The sequence below is a fragment of the Primulina tabacum genome, chromosome 7 (assembly GCF_025594145.1).
Source record: "Primulina tabacum isolate GXHZ01 chromosome 7, ASM2559414v2, whole genome shotgun sequence".
In the NCBI taxonomy this organism is placed as follows: Eukaryota; Viridiplantae; Streptophyta; class Magnoliopsida; order Lamiales; family Gesneriaceae; genus Primulina; species Primulina tabacum.
The window spans coordinates 34,095,972-34,115,666 of NC_134556.1; the positions used below are offsets into that span (position 1 = coordinate 34,095,972).

A 19,695-nucleotide genomic window follows, 5' to 3' on the forward strand; every position below is an offset into this window, starting at 1 on the left:
CTCGAGGATGAGGAGTCTGAACAGTTTTGGGGATGGTGAACACTAAAGGAATCTAGTTCAAGTTATTTTTTTTCGTTTCCGCATTATAAACTCTGTCGTTTTAGTTATTTCATTTGTCAGTTGTAAAGACAATGGTTGTTTTTTTTTTTTGCGAATTTATGAAATAAACTGGTTTCGGTTTATACTGTGCTACGAGGCTGGTTGTTTTTCGATTTTGTGATTGATGAACAACTGCCGGTGTCGACCAACCCCGGTCTCAGGGCGTGACATAAACTAATTATATCTTGGGAAGCATGCGCCCATCGTTTTTTTTTTGTTTTTCGCTTTACGCATATTCTCATTACATATCAGTTTCTTGTCTACCAACTTGTATGATTCAAGTGAGAATAAATATATCACTGATTTACTTTATTTTTTTTTCCGTTTGATTTACTAATGTAAATTGTTTTAGTAATTTCTGCTTCATTCCAATAATTTCACGTGTATTTTGGCTGACAACTGTTTGTGCTGCATCTGGCAATGGTAAAATCATAATTTAATGGATTCTGGTCCATTGGCTGAGCAAGTAGACTCATCATTTGCTCTTGCTACTTTATCTTCCGATCTACAATTTACATTCAATGCAATCGTTGTTCTTACATGATCGAGGACCAAAAAGCACGATTGTTTTATAGTATATACATACAAATGAGCCAGAATGACCATTTATTAAAATTATACAGCGGGTGGGAACGGGTGCAAGACAAAGGCATTCCAAGACCAGGACCATAATTGTAAGAAAATGGATCCCAATACAGCTCCTACAACGACCTGGCTCACCGTATGGACTTGTTCGCGAGACCCGTAGCCATGACTGCAATAAAAACGGAAAAATTAATCGTGGTTTATTGCATTTTAAACAAAAATCTCCAAGATGCGGTGTACTAGCTAGTATCATGATGCTAAATTCATGTACTTACAGAATAGGAAGCAAATACAAGGAAAGTCCCACTTAAACTCATCGTAAGGCCACTCATCCCATGCAATTCTACCACTGAATTAAGAAAGAAAACACATCAAATTATCCAAACTGTATGTTGAAACAGGGAGTAGTATAAATGTGAAGATAACTTACTTGACAAATTTAGGAATGTGATGGTGTAAAAGAAGGATCGTGGAGGAGAAGATGGCATCCCAGGGTCTGATCTTAGTGTAGAAACTGGTCTTTATTGGTTTAGAATTTTCTTAAGCCGGCTCGATATCATAGCATTTACAAATTACAATTGCATCTGTGAGAGCCCATAACGATCCCGCATTGTGTTGTCTCCACAGCACGATTGAGCCAAAAACTGCTGACACAACCCATTTGCTCTGCATACATCCAACCTCTAACAGGTGAATTCAGTATCAATGTTCTTAAATGGGGAAAGTTGCAAAGTAAGTTCACATATTTTTTCTTTTTCATCTATAAATCGTAAAGTTTGATCATAGTGTAATAAGTTGATTATATTTTATTTTAGCTCTCTTTTTTGGGAGATAACTTCATCAATGTCCGTCATCACTTGGATATGGCGCTATAATAACAAGACAATTCAGCCACTTTTTCCTTACTTAATATAGCTTAAACCACTTAATAGACAAACTTTTTGAGATGAAACATCTCTTGAGTTTATAACCTTAACACATACCAACTTACAAGACAATTCAGCCACTTTTTCCTTACTTACATAGACAATTACCAACCAACCAAAAAACATTTTACCAACCAAACCATCGAGGGTCTCGATGGTTGGCATGAATATCTCGAGTGAAGGCTTCCTGCTCAAAACTTTTGGCAGTTCCCATCATAGTACTTGTATTTAGATGGCTTCTCCGACTGTCCCAGCAGCAAAAAGGTTTCCTGTGGCTTGAAGAAAAAATGTCCAATCTTCTGTTCCATTTTCTTGATTGAAATGCAGTGGCACCGCCTATCAAGGGTTTGATGAAAATGGCCGACATTTTTTGATAATTTTAAGTATAATGGCAGACTTGGAGGAGAACGAGTCGGCATTTAACAACTGTTGATTTCTATGAGATCCAAAAAGGAAATTTGCTCAGGCACAATGATGACAATAAAGTCAAAATATGATTGAAAATTTGAAATCGTGGGAACATCATATTTTATTCTTACATGTTTGTTATTTTTGCGATTTTAGTTTTTTATGTTATCAAATTTCAGTTTTAGTTATCACATCAGAAAATACTAAAATTTTCAAAAGAAAAATAAAAATAATAGACTGAAACTGAAATTTGACAATATATAATATCAAAATTCAACAAGACAAATATTCGAGGAAATGGGAAGTGCGAGGAAGTGAGGATGATTGAAATGTTTTTAAAAATTAACGTTAAAACATGAATTTTCAAATTTGAATGATCGCTAATTATATTTATGATTGTAACCGACCAAAAATGTAAAAGTTTCTAAGATTTTACGATCAAAATGTACATAATTCCAAATTTCAAGAGTTTATCTATACTTTATTATTAAATTGTATTATTAATTAAACTTGAGTCATGTATAGTAATCGATTTGATCCAGTCAATATGATACCAGACTAAATTTATATTTATAACCCTCTTAATTAATTTAACCAAACTAGTGCAAATATTAACAAAAAAGATGGGGAAAACTAATAGTCCTATATAAGGAAAAAACTTATTCTCCCACGAATCTAGCAGGAAAACAATGATATAAATTTCAAAAATCATTCTTCTTCCAAAGACGAAAAATTACATAATACATTCATCATATGTGTCAATCATTATTATGTATAAAACTTCAATAATCACTTAAATTCATTAGAAAACGTGAAAAAACACAAATATTCTCTTCACAACCATCGTATTAAAATATTTTAATATTACCTTAACGCAGCGTTTGGTAGATAGGATTAGCGTAGGATAGACTATCAATCAAGTGTTTGACTCGCTGATAAATGCATCATGGATAACCCCATTCCCGTGATTAGGACACTGTTCACCTGTGAAAACGGCTGAACGTATCCCATTTTCTTCGAGGTATTAGGAATCCCATTTTGTACAGTGCCCAAGCCAACGCCTTATTTTCCATAAATGCCCTTTGCCCTACTTGAGATTTAATCTGCGAATAAGAACAAGGTGAGTGATTCACTCGTTGTATCAGAGGCCGCCGCTATGGCTTCCGCAATTTGAAGGTGACGACGATGACGGAATTTTGAAGAGAAAGCAAAACAAAGGTTACGGGAAGGTGAGTGATTGGCAGTTTAAAGAAATTGTTACAAACTTCATCTTCTCACCATGTTTGTCGTCAATTTGATTTTTTCTTTCACCTTCGTCTGAACTAATTTATTTTCTCAGCCCTATAGAAATCAGTGGAAGAGAGCTGCAGTACACGCATTTTCTGTTCAACTTGAAGAGCATTAGCCACATTCAATTCCATATTTGATCCTTCGCTGTTGGGTAGACCAGTGAATAGCACCTTCAATTATATTGGTATGTCATTTGTTCTCTTCATATTACCTTACATGTTTAAGTTGAAATACAGTGAATAAAATTATTAACTGCTAATCTGTAATACGTTTTTTGTTCATTATTTGTGAGTAAGACAAATACTCCAATTGATGACTCATATTCTTTAGTTTTTTGCTGTTGCCTTCATTTGAATAACAACATTGTACGAACAGGTTTACATTGTAATGTGATGGCTTTCTTTCTAACTTTCGTATAAGTCCATAAGTGGCGAAAACAATTTTTTCAATAAATGTTGTATCAATGTTTTGTTTGTAGTCTTAATTGTGCGACTAAATGTGAATGTGTTCTCATTTGTTGCGTGTTGTGGCAAAGATGGACATGAAACGTAGAAACATGCTACTGGTTCTTGTGGTACAACAACTGTTGTTTCGAAATTTATTGCTGTTGTGTCTTCTAATCCGACAACGTACGAGAGTGGTTGGGCAGCGACGTCGTGTCCGTAGTCGAACACCGGTATTGTACACAATGACACAAAGAATCAATGCTCAAGTAAGCCATTTGAATATGATCATTGATGCTGGGGATGTTCAGTGTGTGGTGAATCTGAGAATGAATCGCAATGCCTTCGGAAGGTTGTGCTATCTTCTAATGAATGTAGGAGGACTAACAGATTCTCGATATGTCCGAGTGCAAGAGAATGTGGCAATGTTTTTGTCTATTTTGGCACATCATAAAAAAAATCGGGTGACTAGTCATGATTACATGAGAAGTGGACAGACAATCAGTTCACATTTTCATGATGTTATGCGTGCCTTGATGAGGTTATATCCATTATTTCTTGTGAAGCCTTCCCCAGTGGATGAGAACTGTGACAATGACTCTTGGAAATGGTTTCAGGTATAATTTCTAACATACTTAATTGAGATGTACTTTCATAAATATGTTAGTCAAATAAAAGTCTTAATTCTCTTATTTGTTTCAGGGTTGTTAGGTGCATTGGATGGAACACTCGTCGGTGTACACGTTCCTGCTCGAGAGAAAGCCAAATATAGAACACGAAAGGGAATTATTGCAGTAAATGTGCTTGGGGTTTGTGACCGTAATATGAACTTTGTCTACGCTCTTACTGGGTGGGAGGGATCTGCGGCTGACGCAAGAGTATTAAGAGATGCGTTAACTCGGGATGATCTCTTCAAAGTTCCAAGAGGTAATAATATGTTAACAACTACGGTGTTAAATTTTGTCGAAATTGTCTTCTCGCTTCGTTATACATTATATATTTCCGGGTTTTTTCAAAAAGTAATGTATCATATGTAAACATCTTGCAGGTTGTTATTATCTTTGTGATAATGGGTACGCCAATGTCGAGGGATTTTTGACTCCGTACATGCGAGTAAGATATCATAGGGATGCTTGGGGAAATCGAACATCCGCACCACAAGATTACAAAGAGCTCTTCATAATTTATTAAAACAATGTGCGTCTTTTTTAATTTGTGTGATGTTGAATTTTTAATTCATCAACTCAATTACTGTGAATGTTCTCATTTCGTTTCCTAACACCAGCAATGCCATTAAAATTGTACAATGTCTTCACATATCACCGACAATGTAAACCAACATAGATTAGACAGTGCAATATCTTCACTTGTTACCAGCATCCAACCAAAATACATGTAGTTGGAAGCAAAATACAGAGTACTACATACAGACATCACCGTAATCAGCACTAAAACAAACATTTTCCACAAAATACACACTATTCACATTACAGTTCATTCACATTACAGTTCCAAAACATCAAAAGGATGGTTGCTTAAGTGCACATTTCAATGTAGGGAGTACATTTAGTCAGCTGAATCATCTGAGGAGAGTTCAACAACAACAACATTCTTTGCTCCATGCTTCTCAAACTGGATACATTCTTTCTTTGTACTAGTGCCGACATCAACATTCAAATGGACAGGTGCATTCATCTTCGGAGTGTCTGACTCAGTTACCTTTGGTGTGTGAGACAACTTCTGCTTCTTCGGAACACTTTCTTGGAGAAAGCCACGTTCCTCAGCTGCGACCGACTTCATTTCAGTACCATATACATCATCTTCACTGCACACAAACGTTTCATCACCAGAAACTAGATCAACAAAGGCACGTCGTACTTGCTAATCACAGTTTCTTGAGAACAATTTTTGGTAGAGACAGACATTAGAACCGACAGAAGACACGTACAAACAAAGTTTGGGAATTGAGAATTACACAATACATATGATCCACCTAAATAAGAAGAAAAAATTAATTAGTTCAAGTCACCAACCACTTCCATTAAATACACAATCTTTATAAATATGGTAATGATGGAAATCTTGAGTAGGTCAACACCTACAAAAGATTTTAAAGTCATATCCAAGTTCAATTGTCTTATATATGCACACTCATGTATTATGCCTATGTCATGGCCAATAGCTCATAAAATACAGTAAACAAACAAAAGTACATAAACTACATAAATGATCAACATATTTCTTTTTTTATTACATATATTAAAATTATTGGAAGAATAACCAATTTACTAACAACCATGGAATTGCAATCAATTACTATCCATTACACAAAAAAGTCCAAATGACATCGTCCAATCCACAACAAATATTAATTCACACACACACAAATCAGAAAATATTTGACAACTGCAAAAAAGCAATTTCACAGTAGAGACCAAATTTCACATACCTGATATGCAACCTATGTGTGACACCAAAAAACTCAAAAGCAGTTGGTCAGCTGGTGAAAACAATTCTGCTTCCTCGAAACCCAGGCAAGAAAGGCATTATATGCCACAGTTGGGATTACATACGTATGTAAAAGTTCAAAAGTAAATTGTGCAAATTAAGACTAACATTGACTACTCAAACTTTGATTGAATAATAACTAAAAACATCCGAACCAAGCTTAATACCCAAAACTAGTTACTAACAGAACCATTTTCCATTTCCTCCAATAACTTTCGTATCTCCTCAGACAACTTCTCCAATTTCATGCCTAGATTGTGATTCTCACGACCTAAATCAGATACTTCCTTTACTAGGTCCGCTAATGTCTTAGTTTGATTTGTTTCTCGAGTACAAGGTGCAGTAGTAGTAGAACTTGAGCAATTAGACTCATTCAAAATGTCGACAGCAACTGGTTTTGGTAAAGAAGCGTTGAGTGCTTCCTCTGCAGCTGCACTACTTTCATAACCTTGGTAACACGCACCAGGGAAACGACAAACTTGGGCGTTTGCCTCGGACCATCTATCGTACACTCCAGGCTTCCTACCGACGAAAACCACGTAGGTTTTGGTCTGCAATTAACAGAGCAAACTAATACATGATACGACGTTACACAAAATTGTATCCAATTACTAATTAAACTTGGAAATAGTTAAGAACATGACGACTACAAAATCCGAAGAAATCAAACATTTTGCGAAAAATGCAGAAAACAAACGCACAAATAGAGTTGCACAAAATTGTAATTACTGAAACAAAACAAGAAATCACCATCGAATTAATTTCGGAGAAGTAGCTGGTTGTGCCCTTCGATTTATGTTTCAAAGGAAACTTGTGGGTTGTCTATGGTAAAATCACCCACAAACCTGCAAAATAATTTTTGGTAGCAACAACGAGAAGGAGATGACCACAAAACCCATTGGTAACGACGTCAATCCGAGAAATCGAAGAGTACAAGTATAAAAGAGAAAAAGTTGCCAAAATGGAAATTACATAGAAATTTTTACATTACCAGATCGTTTGCCACAAATTTCAGGGGGATTCGCTTCAGATTTGAGATGGAAGAAATTTAAACCATCGAGGGAGAGCTATGGGGTAATCCATACGTCTGGGCTTGTAGATCTAAGTGAAGAGCAGTGTTGTGTAGATCAAGGTAATGTGTAAATAATATACTCAACAGGGGTAAAACGGGAAAGTATATTTTACCGTCTCAATCAATCACAAGGTTAACAATGGAAGCAAACAAAAATCATTTTTTATGCAAGGTAATATATCTCATGCAATACCACCTTATAATCCACTGTATTGTCTACATATTATTACTCCCATCATGTCTACCAAACATAACGTAAGGATATTATCATCTTGTTTAAGCATCTGTTGATCAACCAAAGCGGCATAACGGTGTTTCTGCAAAATGATTCACGATCATCGATTCTTGAATGGATCTCACTGTGTTGGTCGCTGCCACTCCATAGCTTGAACACTTTCCTGCAATCCTTGTCTGTTTCATACATTTCTACGACATCTACTTTAAATGACTCTTGTTAGTTGTCCCACATCGATTGGATAATATATCTGGGAGTTGCATATATGGACTTGAACAATCTTCTCCTCTTGAGCTAGCTTTTGGGATTGAGTTAGGTCCAAATCCCAACCTTAACATGATATCAGAGCTCAGGTTCCACCGTTATGTGTTGGACTGCCAATAGTTAGGTAAACCGTTCTGCCCATAGTTGGGTCATTTATAAATTTCACGCTCCAAATGTTCATTCCTGGACATGTGTTGGACTGCCAATAGTTGGGTCATTTATTAATTTCACGCTCTAAATGTTCATTCCTGGACGTGAGGGGGTGTGTTAGTTGTCCCACATTGGTTGAATAAAATACCTGAGAGTTGCATATATGGACTTGGTCAATCCTCCTCCCTTGAGCTAGCTTTTGGGGTTGAGTTAGGTCCAAATTCCAATCTTAACAACCCCTGATTTCTTACTTCCTCTTCCAACTCTTCTATTGATGGCTCATAAAAGTAAACCTCATATGAATCCAGTTTTTCCTCCGAAACTTCACCCTATCAAACATCCATACTGTAGAATTTATTTGATCTGTACAAAAACATACCTGGGTAACTAATATAGCTAATGAAAGTAAGCACCATTTGTCCTCCACCGATCAGTTCTTGGGACATTGACTTGAGAAGCAATGACAAGTCTTGTTGGAACTGTTAATAGGTAGTGATTGCAAGTACTTGATAAAAAAAAGTGATTATAGACTTTTTCTGTACGCACGAGTACCATTCACGTGGAAAACCTTTTCTATATCCATCATGAGTTTCGAGCAAATAACCATCCAACACCAACAGGCAATTAGTTTACTTGGTGTACGGAAGGGGCTATCCATGTTTCTTTTTACTTAGTTTACTTGACATCAATGTTTCTCCTAAGTGGATCACATGACGTAAATAAAGCTCATACTACACACATTGTTGTTTTCCTTTATTTATTTTAAGTAGATTTTAATATATATGATATAGATTTTATTACCACATGAAAACGTAGGAGAACAATGATGTCAAATAAGCAATATTCGTTACAAAAAAATCCAAGTTATTGGATAAATAATAATTTTGACAATTTATATGACTAAAATCTAAAACAGACACGACTAAAATTGTCATTTTCACATAAATTTATGTGTGTTACCAATAAATAAAATTTATAATCATAAACAAAAGAAAAAATATGGAACATCACCAACTGATGTACATCTGAAACTCTCGATGCTCGAACATTCACCATTTTGTGCTGTAACCCGGGCATATACAGCAAGAGGATTTATCCTTGTCAGAGTTTGGGGGGTGGAAATAATTTTCTTGCTCCACATCATGTTTTATGACCCAAAGGTTTATCATTAAAAGTTGGAAATGGAAAAAGAATCTAGCACTGATGAAGAAATCAGGTAATATTCTGATACATGAGTATCATGCATCAGTGAAAGAAGAGAAAATCACACGTTAAGAATTCTCCCAGACGAGGTTTTAGGCTTCGTAGAGTTGAGAAAATAACCATCGAGAAGTAGCAACTTCAGGCGAGGGGGAGAAGATTGGTATACGGCTATATTTGAAAATGCAACGGATAAGGAACGAAGTTTTTCCAACCCCCTTCATATACATCTGTTATATATATATATATATATATATATCTATAAAAATGTGACTTTAAATGTGAATTTTCATTTATGTCCTTATTAATTACTTGTTTTACATTAATTTCTTAATTTAAATGTGTCTTTTTTTTCTCCTTGTTATTTACTTGTTTTACATTAATTTAAATGTGTCTTTTTTTAATTAAATGTGTCTTTTTTTTATCTCCTTATTAATTATTTGTTTTACATTAATTAATTTCTTTCTTTAAATGTGCCTTTTTTTTCCTCTTTATTCATATTTTAAATATGTGTGATTATTAGTATTTAATTTTTTTTATGTCTACACACATTATAATATGTTATTTTTTATCTAATGCTATCTTTTCATTACGTAAATTAGTATTTGGTTTTTTTTATTTATCTTTTCATTATGTAAATTAAATTAATTAAAGTTTTGAAATAACCCATTATCGAATCGTGAATTTTCTTTGGTTTTTATTAATTTTTTTTTGCATGTCCTCGTTAATTTGTCTTTGTGACGTGGACTATAACTCATGTGTTTAAAAAAATATTTTTTTGCAAAGGTTTACATTAAAAAATACTTTAATAAAATATGATCAAAAAATTTATTGTGAATAATTTTTTTTACAAAAATATTTTTAAATTTTTAAATATGTTTACTTGTGACCGTTTGCTAGAATTTATGTGTTTAATTTAAAGTTTTTTGGAACCGATATTTTTTTGCGGTTTATATTTATAAATTATTTAAATAAAACACGGTAAAAGATCGTTGTGATTTGAGCCGTCGATTTGGGTTGGGTCTGTCGGTTTGGCCTGCACCGCAGTTTAAGTGAGTTGGGTTGAAATTTTGTCGACTCATTTAAAGGTGAGCCTAAATGAGCTCGCCCGAGTTTATATTAAATACATATATATCTAATATTATCTATTTTCAATCATGAATTCTTAATATAAAATGAAAAATATCATTTTGATTTTAAAATTGTGATGTTACTGTCTTGTCCAAAAATTGTGGGCTGCTGAGACATTTTGGCAGTCACTCAAAATTGAATGCCAAAGTTGACATTTGAGTTGTATTTTTGGATTCCTGACAATATGTTCGTCAACATATTATTTTTAAGTTAGTTTTATCAGTATCGTGAGGAGTAAATTTGTTTATTACAATATATAAATATTATCATCTCTTTAAATTAATATTCACTTTCATGTTTAACATGTTATGGGTCTTGGTAAAATGAGGAACAATAAATTCAAGCAAACGAATACACAAAAATCTGGGGCGAAACCAGAATTATATGGTAGCAGGAACTAATATATAAATTTTTTGTGAATTTATCGATGTTAAGATGCATAACAAATCTTATATCATAATATATAAAATTTCAACCTTATAAATGAAATAAATCAAACATATATGAAATATACAAAATTTCATTACATATAAAATCAAGTAATTTATTATAATTGTATTTTATTATACAATAATTCTTGTCAAACTCAGTGATTGTGGATCCAACATCTATTAAATCAGCAAACTAAAGAGCGTATCAATTAAACTAATTGAGTAACCATATATTCTTGAATTTCCTAATTAATTTTTTATCTTGATAATTTGTTTCATTTAATATTTTAAATTATAAGACACCGTTACTATAACTAAAGACACATTTTTTTTAAATGTTCATAAGGACTCAACCACTAACTCACATGGAAAAACATTTATCTACATACTATATTGAAAATATTCTAATTAATTCAGCGCATGTGCTGAAAATTTTATAATTAATTAAGAAAAATTCATTTACAATAATCATATTTAATCCTTTTGGACTAACATAATTTATTTCATAAGATATTCATCGAAATTATTTATTTGTATGTTAATCTTTAAATCTGAATTATGATGTATATAGTTTTTCTAAAAGTTCTTAAATAATGATTTAATACATTTATTCGACACTTCAATATTAACATTTTAAAATATATTAATTTTATTGTATGTGTGCAACACTTCTAATCATGATTATAAAATTTCAATAAAAATTTTAAAAATGAATTAGGTAGAATATAAAAAAATTACACAATTAATCACAAGACAGAAATTAAAAATAATATAAACTATTAATACCGACTACTAAAGATTGAAGTCGATGAGAGTGGAGGCCATTATGTACTAAAAAAATAAAAAGCTAATGCTTGAATGAGTCATAATGCAAAGTTAGTGAACTAAAAACGAAGGACAAAATGTGTTAATAAAAAAATTATAACGGGCTAAGTTGAATGAGGCTCATATATATAAGTATCTCACTTGCTCTCACCTTATGTTTTGTCAATGTACAAAGCGAAATTTCATGCACTGTAGTGTTCTACATTTTCTTAATTTTTCTCTTGATTTCAAATTTAATTTCATCATCTATTGATCTTTAAAGATATCTTAGAATTTTTTCTAAACATCTAATCTTAAATGTGATCAATTAAACAAATAATTATTATACTTTGTATACAATAATAAATTGATTAATATATTTGAAGATAGAAAAAGTAATTTATTGAGAAGAATAAAAAAGAATGTTAGAATAATGTGTTTATTGAGGTAAAGACTATGATGATAAAATAAAAATAATAATTTATTTATCATTGTAACGTAATCATAATGTGATCGTTATTCGGAATCAGAAACTGATATACTTTGACTTTTAAATTAAATTGTATAAACAATTATTTCGTTATTTTTAGTGATAAACATGTTAAATTTATTAAAATTAAAAAGTAAAATTTAATGATGAGTATGAATGAATTAATTCAACTTTCAATTTGAGTTTCATGATTTGTCAACATGCTATATATATTTTTTCATGATTTTTCTTTTATTTTAAAATATAAATTTTCAAATAGATGAAAAATGATTTTTTTTCTCTACTATTTATGTAGAATATCAAGTATATATTCTACTCAAATGTCTTATAAATTCATATGATTTAGTAAAAGGTTATTTGCATAAACTTATTTGTTGGGTACAATAATTGATCATGTTGAGTAGAGTAATTGAAATGTTGCGCTTGAGCTGTTGTACTATTTAAATGATTTGATTTGCACCGTTACCATAATATATAGGTTTTGATAAAACAGTAAACACTTGAGCCTACAATTGATACGAGAGTCAAGATCATGACTTTGATTTTCGTTGATTGCAATTGGTGCAATTATTAGGAGATAGATTGTTGGCTACAATAATTTTCCACGATGGATAGGCGATTGAGTTGTTGTACGATTTAAAGATTTGACTTGCATCGTTAGTATCAGTTATAGCTTTTGGTAAAGCGACAAACGCCCGATCCTACATTATTCGATTATAAAGCTAGAAGAAACATGTTGCATCAACTTTTAGTTTTGAATTGGTCCCTTACATGTTACTCGATTTTTAAATTTAGAAGCATTCTACAGTTTTCAAATATTATTATAGATTGAATTATAATTGATCCCTTTCAAATTGAATAAATATATAATAAAACTCATGTAAAATATTAACAAAAACATTTAAATGAAATATTGGATTTGTCGATAATCAAAATAAGAAATAAACAAATTTTGATCCTTGATTGAGAAATAAGATATTTAAAAAAAAGTTATAATTGACACAATGAAATAGTGCACCTAGATGCATTTATTACTCTATTTTGCACCTAAAATATCAAAAAAAAATTCCACATATTATTTTTATAGCATATTTAAAATAATAATGAATCATAATTTTTATTATTTTGAGTAGGCCTTTGTTATGAAAAATCATTGTGAATAAATTGAATTTGAAAATTCTTATATCTATGTATATCACATATTAATATATCAACCTAAGTCCAGATAATAAAAAAAAACAAAATGAACTTATTCATCTTCAATGTACACAAATTATATAGTAAATATATATGGCAATTAAGACAATGAAGTAGAATATATGTTCACATATAACAAAATATATAGAAAAGAAAAACAATAAATAAAAATATTTTTCTAGATATAAATATTTTTTTAATAACTTTTTACAATGAGTTGGAGAAGATAAAAGAGAAATTTTTTTTAAATCTTTTGGGTTACACAAAAAATAGAAATGAAAGAAGTGTTTGTCATACAATGAATTCATTTTCCACATTAAATATATACTATAAAGTTATATTTACTATTCAAACTTTATAAATGCAATGAATTTTTCTCAAGATAAGGGTACAAAAATGATCTCGTGAAGATATTCAAACAATTAGAAAAATTAAATATATTTCTGGAGGTAATACCAATATGACATTAGTAATTTAATTGTGCTAATTATACTTATGAGTTAATATGAAATATTAAAATAATTACAATAAGAGTCAGTAAAAAGATGATTTATTGTCAAAAGTATTATTATTATAAATTACAAATAATTTAATCAATATTTTTTTAAATCAGTCCATCAGTACTTTTTATGTGATGATAGATTGTTATAATAATGTGTAGTTTATATGTTATCAAGTATAAGTGTCTAATAAATTAAAGGTAACTAGGAAAGTAAAAGCATCGGGTAGAAATTGTTGTCAATTTACATGAAAGAGAATAATAATCAAATAATATTGTAAATAAAAAATTGCAGATCATTAATTGTCAAAAAAGATTGTAATAATTGAATATTGTATTAAAATATATGTATTACCGAGAGAATATGACAAATAACAGAAGAAAATAATATGACAAAAAATATATGAGAAAAATTTTAGTAGTCCAAATCTTTTTTTAAAATTAAAAATATATTTTTTTTCCTAATTAGTTACATATACTAATTAACACGAATTGTCAAAATTTACAATACTATTATCATTATCTTTTGTTGAGTTAACTAATTTTATTTCAAATTCTAATTACTTCAACATATGTTTCCCACGTGCAACGCACGTACATTATTTCTAGTATATATATATATATACTAGTCTAAAAAGGCAACTTTTTCAAATGATCATAAGAAATGCTTACTCCATCATGGGAAAGAACTCCCCAGGAAAGGCATTCGTTTGTTGAAGCAGATCCAGAAGCAATTGAACGATTTGAACAAGATCTTCAACATCATGGACACCTTGATTGCCTCCTTTCTCTAGAGAGATGGCTCATTATTGACTTCACAGTTCACACAGACATTTCTAACAGGGAAACGAATTAAGTAATGCATCGAAACTATACGAGCAGAGAAGCATAAAAGCTACTAGTTACCAAAAGAACATAAATTTACTTCAATCTGTGCCAACCTTTTTGTCCCGTTGATTCCTGAAGCTATGGTCGCCTGATTCTTCAATGGTTCAAAGTACTAGGACCTAATAACCAGCCCATATGGCAGAGAAAAAGTGCACATATCTCACAGATTAACCGTGATGCTGCGGGCAGACAAAGGAAAAATAAAACAAACTTAGCATGATAGTATTGTGATGAGAGCAAAAGTAAGAAAACAAGGAGGTGCCTCATTGATACCAATTTTCTCTGTCTTTTGAGATCCCACTTCTTCTTCAATACAATCTGGGCCAAATTAGGTTTGCCTTCTCTATTTAGCCCATAAAAAATTGTTCTAAAATTGATTGTACTGGGAATAATCCCATTAAGCATCATTTCAGAAATGAGTTTGAACGCTTCTTCAGACTTGCCAGTTCTACAAAGGCAATTGACAAACATAGAATACATCTTAAAATCAGGTGATGGCCCATTCTTTTTTATATGATGGAATACATTCCAAGCGTCCCTAACCTGCCCCATTCTTACATATCCACAAATCAGCACAGAATAAGTGATGGTGGTAGGCTGACAACCCACTTTTTTCATTTCTTCTAGCATTTCCAAAGCTCTGTTTATATCTTTCTCCTTGAAAAAGTAGATTATTAAAGAAGTGTATACATGAACAGTTGGATGGATGCCGACATGTTTCATGGTTTTCATCTTTTCCAGTGCCTCTTCCAATAGCCCCTTACGAAGTAAACAGTGAATCAAGCTACCATATGTGTACTGGTCCAAGATATTTCTTTCAGCACCTACTTCGCTCATCAAGGCCAAAGCATCCTCCAACTTCCCTGCCCGGCACAGGGACCTAAAATACAAGGAATAAGACAGTGGAACCGAAAAACCACATTTAAGCAAGGATTTCACACAGCTTCTGGCATCTGACATTTTATTGACTTCACATAAACAGACAAGATAAGTTTCAATCACTTCTTTATCAGGAATCCACCCCATTCGAATCATTTCTTGATATATGTGGATTGCTTCATTAACTTTCCTACCCTTTTTCCCAACGAGAGATATTAACAAAGAATTGTATGTGCTTTTAGTTGGTCTGCAACCACTAAGTTTCATTTCTCTGAAATTTCTCAATGCAATATCAGTCAACCCTGTTCGACCATACTGCATTATCATGATTGTCCATGTATCAGATGTTAAGGAGCAACCTCTTCTCTTCATCTCATAGAACAGGCTTCTCATTGTTTTGAAGTCTTTCCCCTGACCAGCGATTTTCATGGCCATGTTATATGATTGTGCATCGTGAAAATATCCAGCTTTCTTCCCAACCCAAGAGAAAAATTTTAAGGCATTTCCACCATTTAGCTTGCAATTACGCAAAACCTCCACCACAAAGTCTGGAATAATCTGGAAAGAGCATTTCTCCAGTTTTTCTTGCACAAAGCTCCAATCAGTTGAGGACGATAAAATTTGGCATACTTCAAGTGTTTCATGACCACAAGATCTTGACACTAACCCTGGCAAGGTATTTGGCAACCTCGGTTGTTCCACTTGATTGAATTCTGATTTTTCAGTCGATTTTAGGGAAGTGCCTAGTTTACCTTCCAGTTCCACTTTGCCTCTATGATAAAACGTACAAGCTCTATGCATCAGCTTCATTGCTTCTAGTTTCTCTGCCCCTTCATTTTTTTCCAGATAAGATAGGACCCGCTTAAACATATCATCTCTAATATTTATGTCGCGGGAATGCATTTCATCCAAAACCTTGATAATTTCATGCATTTGGGAAACTTTACAGAGCTCCTTCATAAATATTGTATAGTCTTTAGAAGTGGCTTTGATTCCTTTCTCATCCATGCTCTTGAAAACTTTCCACGCTTCAGAAATGCAATTCTGTCTAACATAACCAGCAGCAACAGCAGTTATCGCTAAACTGTCTAGCTGAATTCCCATTTCTATCATCTCATTGTAAAGCTCAATACCTTTTTGAAAATCATTCTTCCAGAAAAGGTATTGCATCAAATTTGTGTAAGCAGACACTGATACATCACCAGAATCCTTCATCTCTTGGAAAAGATTAAATGCCTCAGAAACTTCGTTTCTTCTCAGGTGCGTGCTAATAAGGATTTCATATATCTTTCGATGAAAAACATTTCTTTTCTTCATCATTTCAACTATCTCCAATGCATCCACAATCCTATCAGTGCTACAAAGCCCTTTCACGAGCATAACAATAATTTCACTATCAAGGCTGACATTCTTATTCTTCATGTTCTGAATTAATTCCAATGCCTCTCTGATTCTTCTGGCAATGCACAAACTCTTCAACATCAGACCATAAACACGAGGCTCGGGAATCTCAGAATTTATGATCATGCTATCACCAACCAAATGAACTGCCGCGATATCTCCAGACGACGCTAAGCACTTGAGTAATTGTTTATACAGTCCCACGTCCATATCCACCTTGTTATGTATCATTTCCTTGTAGAACTCCAAAGCAATGCCCGCTTCTTTGCCATTGCACAGCGCAAGCAACATTGTTCTGTAGGTGATCCCATCGGGTTCAACACCAGTTTTCTTCATTTTCTCAAACACGGACAAGGCTTTGCCAATCATATTTGCTCTACCATAATGAGACACAAGGGTAGTCCACGTCTTAACACTCTTCCCATAAAAACTCTTCTCTATCCCTTCCACCAATTCCTCAACCAATCCCAAACTCCTTCGCCTCCGAGGCTAGGAGAATCACCTGATTGCAAATGTTGGCCGTGAGTCGAAATCCTCCCCTTAATTTCAACCAATTGAAATACTGCAAACCCAAATGAGGAACTTTGAAACACCTCTTCAACACCTTCTCAACAACCTCCTCATTGTACTCGAAACCAGCATTCTCCAGTTTTTCCTCCATAGAAACCATTCCATTGTCACCCCTTATGATCTCGGTGATCTTATGAACCGTTGGACTAACATCTACTAACTCATGTTCAGTCCGGTAAAACCGAAAGCTTTTCCACCTTTACTCCATCTAATTTCTTCTCCGCATTTCCACAAACAACATGCAGACTACATTCCGACTCTCCAGCCACGCTCGCTTCACTTCGTTTCGGTTGAGTTTCTTTTGATATTAATAACCCACGTGGATCATTTTTATCCAGCACAATGCTTTCAGTTCCTAAAACACCAAGAATTTCATGAAATAGCGACCCAAAACCTTGCGTTTCTCTTCTGTCATTCAAATCGCCAGTTTTACGACGTTTCTTGGAATTTTGAGGTGTGATCGATGGCTTGAACAAAGTCGAAAAGCAAACCAATTGGGCAGCTCCTGGCGCTAAAATTATAACTTTTTGCAAATTGTTGCAAGAATTTGAATTCAACAAGTACCGCATTATCAGCTGATTTCGACCTGTTGTTGAAACTGGCGGAAGCTCAATAGTTTAGACAAGCAAAATGGGGGAAATTCTCGATTTGGTCTCCAATTTTTGGGGTCATATCCGATTCAGTCCCAAATGTTTTTAATCAGTCAATTTAGTCCCAAACGTCTTAATTTTTTCCCAATAATTTGCTTGTTAAATTAGACGGAAGGAACTTAGAAACATACCATTTTTCTTCTCCTCCTCCCCAAATCAGTTCGTCCCTAATTTCTTCTTCTCCCCCAAATCGACTCTGTCGCTGCTGTCGAGCCCTAACTGCTGGCAGACACCACTCCCCGAACGATCACGTTCATGGTTTCTTCTTTTCACCCTAACTCAATCTCAAAAATTAGTTTAATAGTAAGTCCATATATGCAACTCTCATAGAATTTATATAATATCATGTTATCAAAAGCTAACTCAATGGATAAATATTGTCCAAGTCTACTATTTTTCTCATATTTTTTTTCCATTCTTCTAAATTTCTCGTGTAGCTCTTGGGTGGTGAGCTCATATATAACGGCCAAAAAGATAATTTGTCTTTGGATATCGCTCCAAATTATGGTATTATTTAATTTTTCGCTCTCGGAAACTTTTATTTGTATCACGCATTTTTCAAAAATCTGATGCACTTCTTTTTTTTTGTTTTCATTGGACAACCGGATTGTATCACACTTGAAATCTATTTCAACGGAAGACTACAATCTAATAGAGAGTACAAGGAATACACCGGGGGAAGTTTGGGAATATTTCGACTTTGTTGATCTTTATAAACTAGGAATGATTGAATTGTGGGGATTTACAGAGGATCTAGGATTCAAAAACAAAGAATCAGTTAAGTTTTGGCATAAACTCGGAGGAACTGTCGAGGAAGGTAAATATTTGGAACACACCTTAGATATGTTGAATTAGAAACTATATTCCGGTAAATTACGAGTTGAATTATATATCTAACACTTAGATGGTCCAAATGGTGAAGCTGTAGATGAAAATGTTGTTGATTATTTCGGGGACAATGAGTACGATTTGTGGAAAATGATATGTTGGTTGATATTTTTGTTGGCCATGATATACAATCTTCCAAAGACAAAATGCTTGTACTGGTGAGAGAAAATACATATAATATGCTAGAGGATGATGATGAAAAAGATATTTGTGCACACAATGATGGTTTGGAGAATCTTTATCAATCTGATAAGGATGAAGTGAGAAATTATCCCTTGTTTGATCGAAAGTGGGAAAATGAAGAGCCAAAGTTGAAGCTTGGTCTGGTTTTTAGCTCAAAGAAAGAAGTAAATTCACAATTGAAAGTCATTGAAAATGATCATCAGAGCTGTATATATTATATGAACGGAAAGCAACCGACCGAAATCATTTAATACAACAGTATGAACACGATAACAAGGCAAACCCATGGAAAATATCCCTTTCCCCTGGTGATGGCTCGCCTTACTAGTAAAAAGAACTAGAAGGGACGTTGTCTCTTCTTTCTTCATCTTACTACTTTTTGCCTCTCTGGAAAGTGACTTTGACCAAATAGAGTATCCGTCTTTGGGATACATGTAAGAATGATAACTGCCACTGGACGATTCATGTCGCAAAGACTCAACCAACATTTGGTTGATCCTATTG

The 19,695-nt window shown here is 33.2% G+C and overlaps 1 protein-coding gene and 1 pseudogene across 1 annotated transcript; both read right to left on the reverse strand.

Annotated features, from left to right (window-relative positions):
- Nucleotides 1-592: 592 nt before the first annotated feature.
- LOC142550890 (lipid phosphate phosphatase epsilon 2, chloroplastic-like) lies at nucleotides 593-2,040 on the reverse strand (annotated as a pseudogene).
- A 3,007-nt stretch (nucleotides 2,041-5,047) lies between these two features.
- LOC142551382 (putative pentatricopeptide repeat-containing protein At5g06400, mitochondrial) lies at nucleotides 5,048-18,384 on the reverse strand. The gene is given in 7 exon segments (XM_075660592.1): nucleotides 5,048-5,576; nucleotides 6,201-9,398; nucleotides 14,331-14,799; nucleotides 14,894-17,371; nucleotides 17,373-17,640; nucleotides 17,642-18,316; nucleotides 18,354-18,384. Coding segments are annotated over 4 exon segments (3,156 nt in total). The 5' UTR covers nucleotides 18,040-18,316; nucleotides 18,354-18,384; the 3' UTR covers nucleotides 5,048-5,576; nucleotides 6,201-9,398; nucleotides 14,331-14,787.
- Between the last annotated feature and the right edge of the window lie 1,311 nt (nucleotides 18,385-19,695).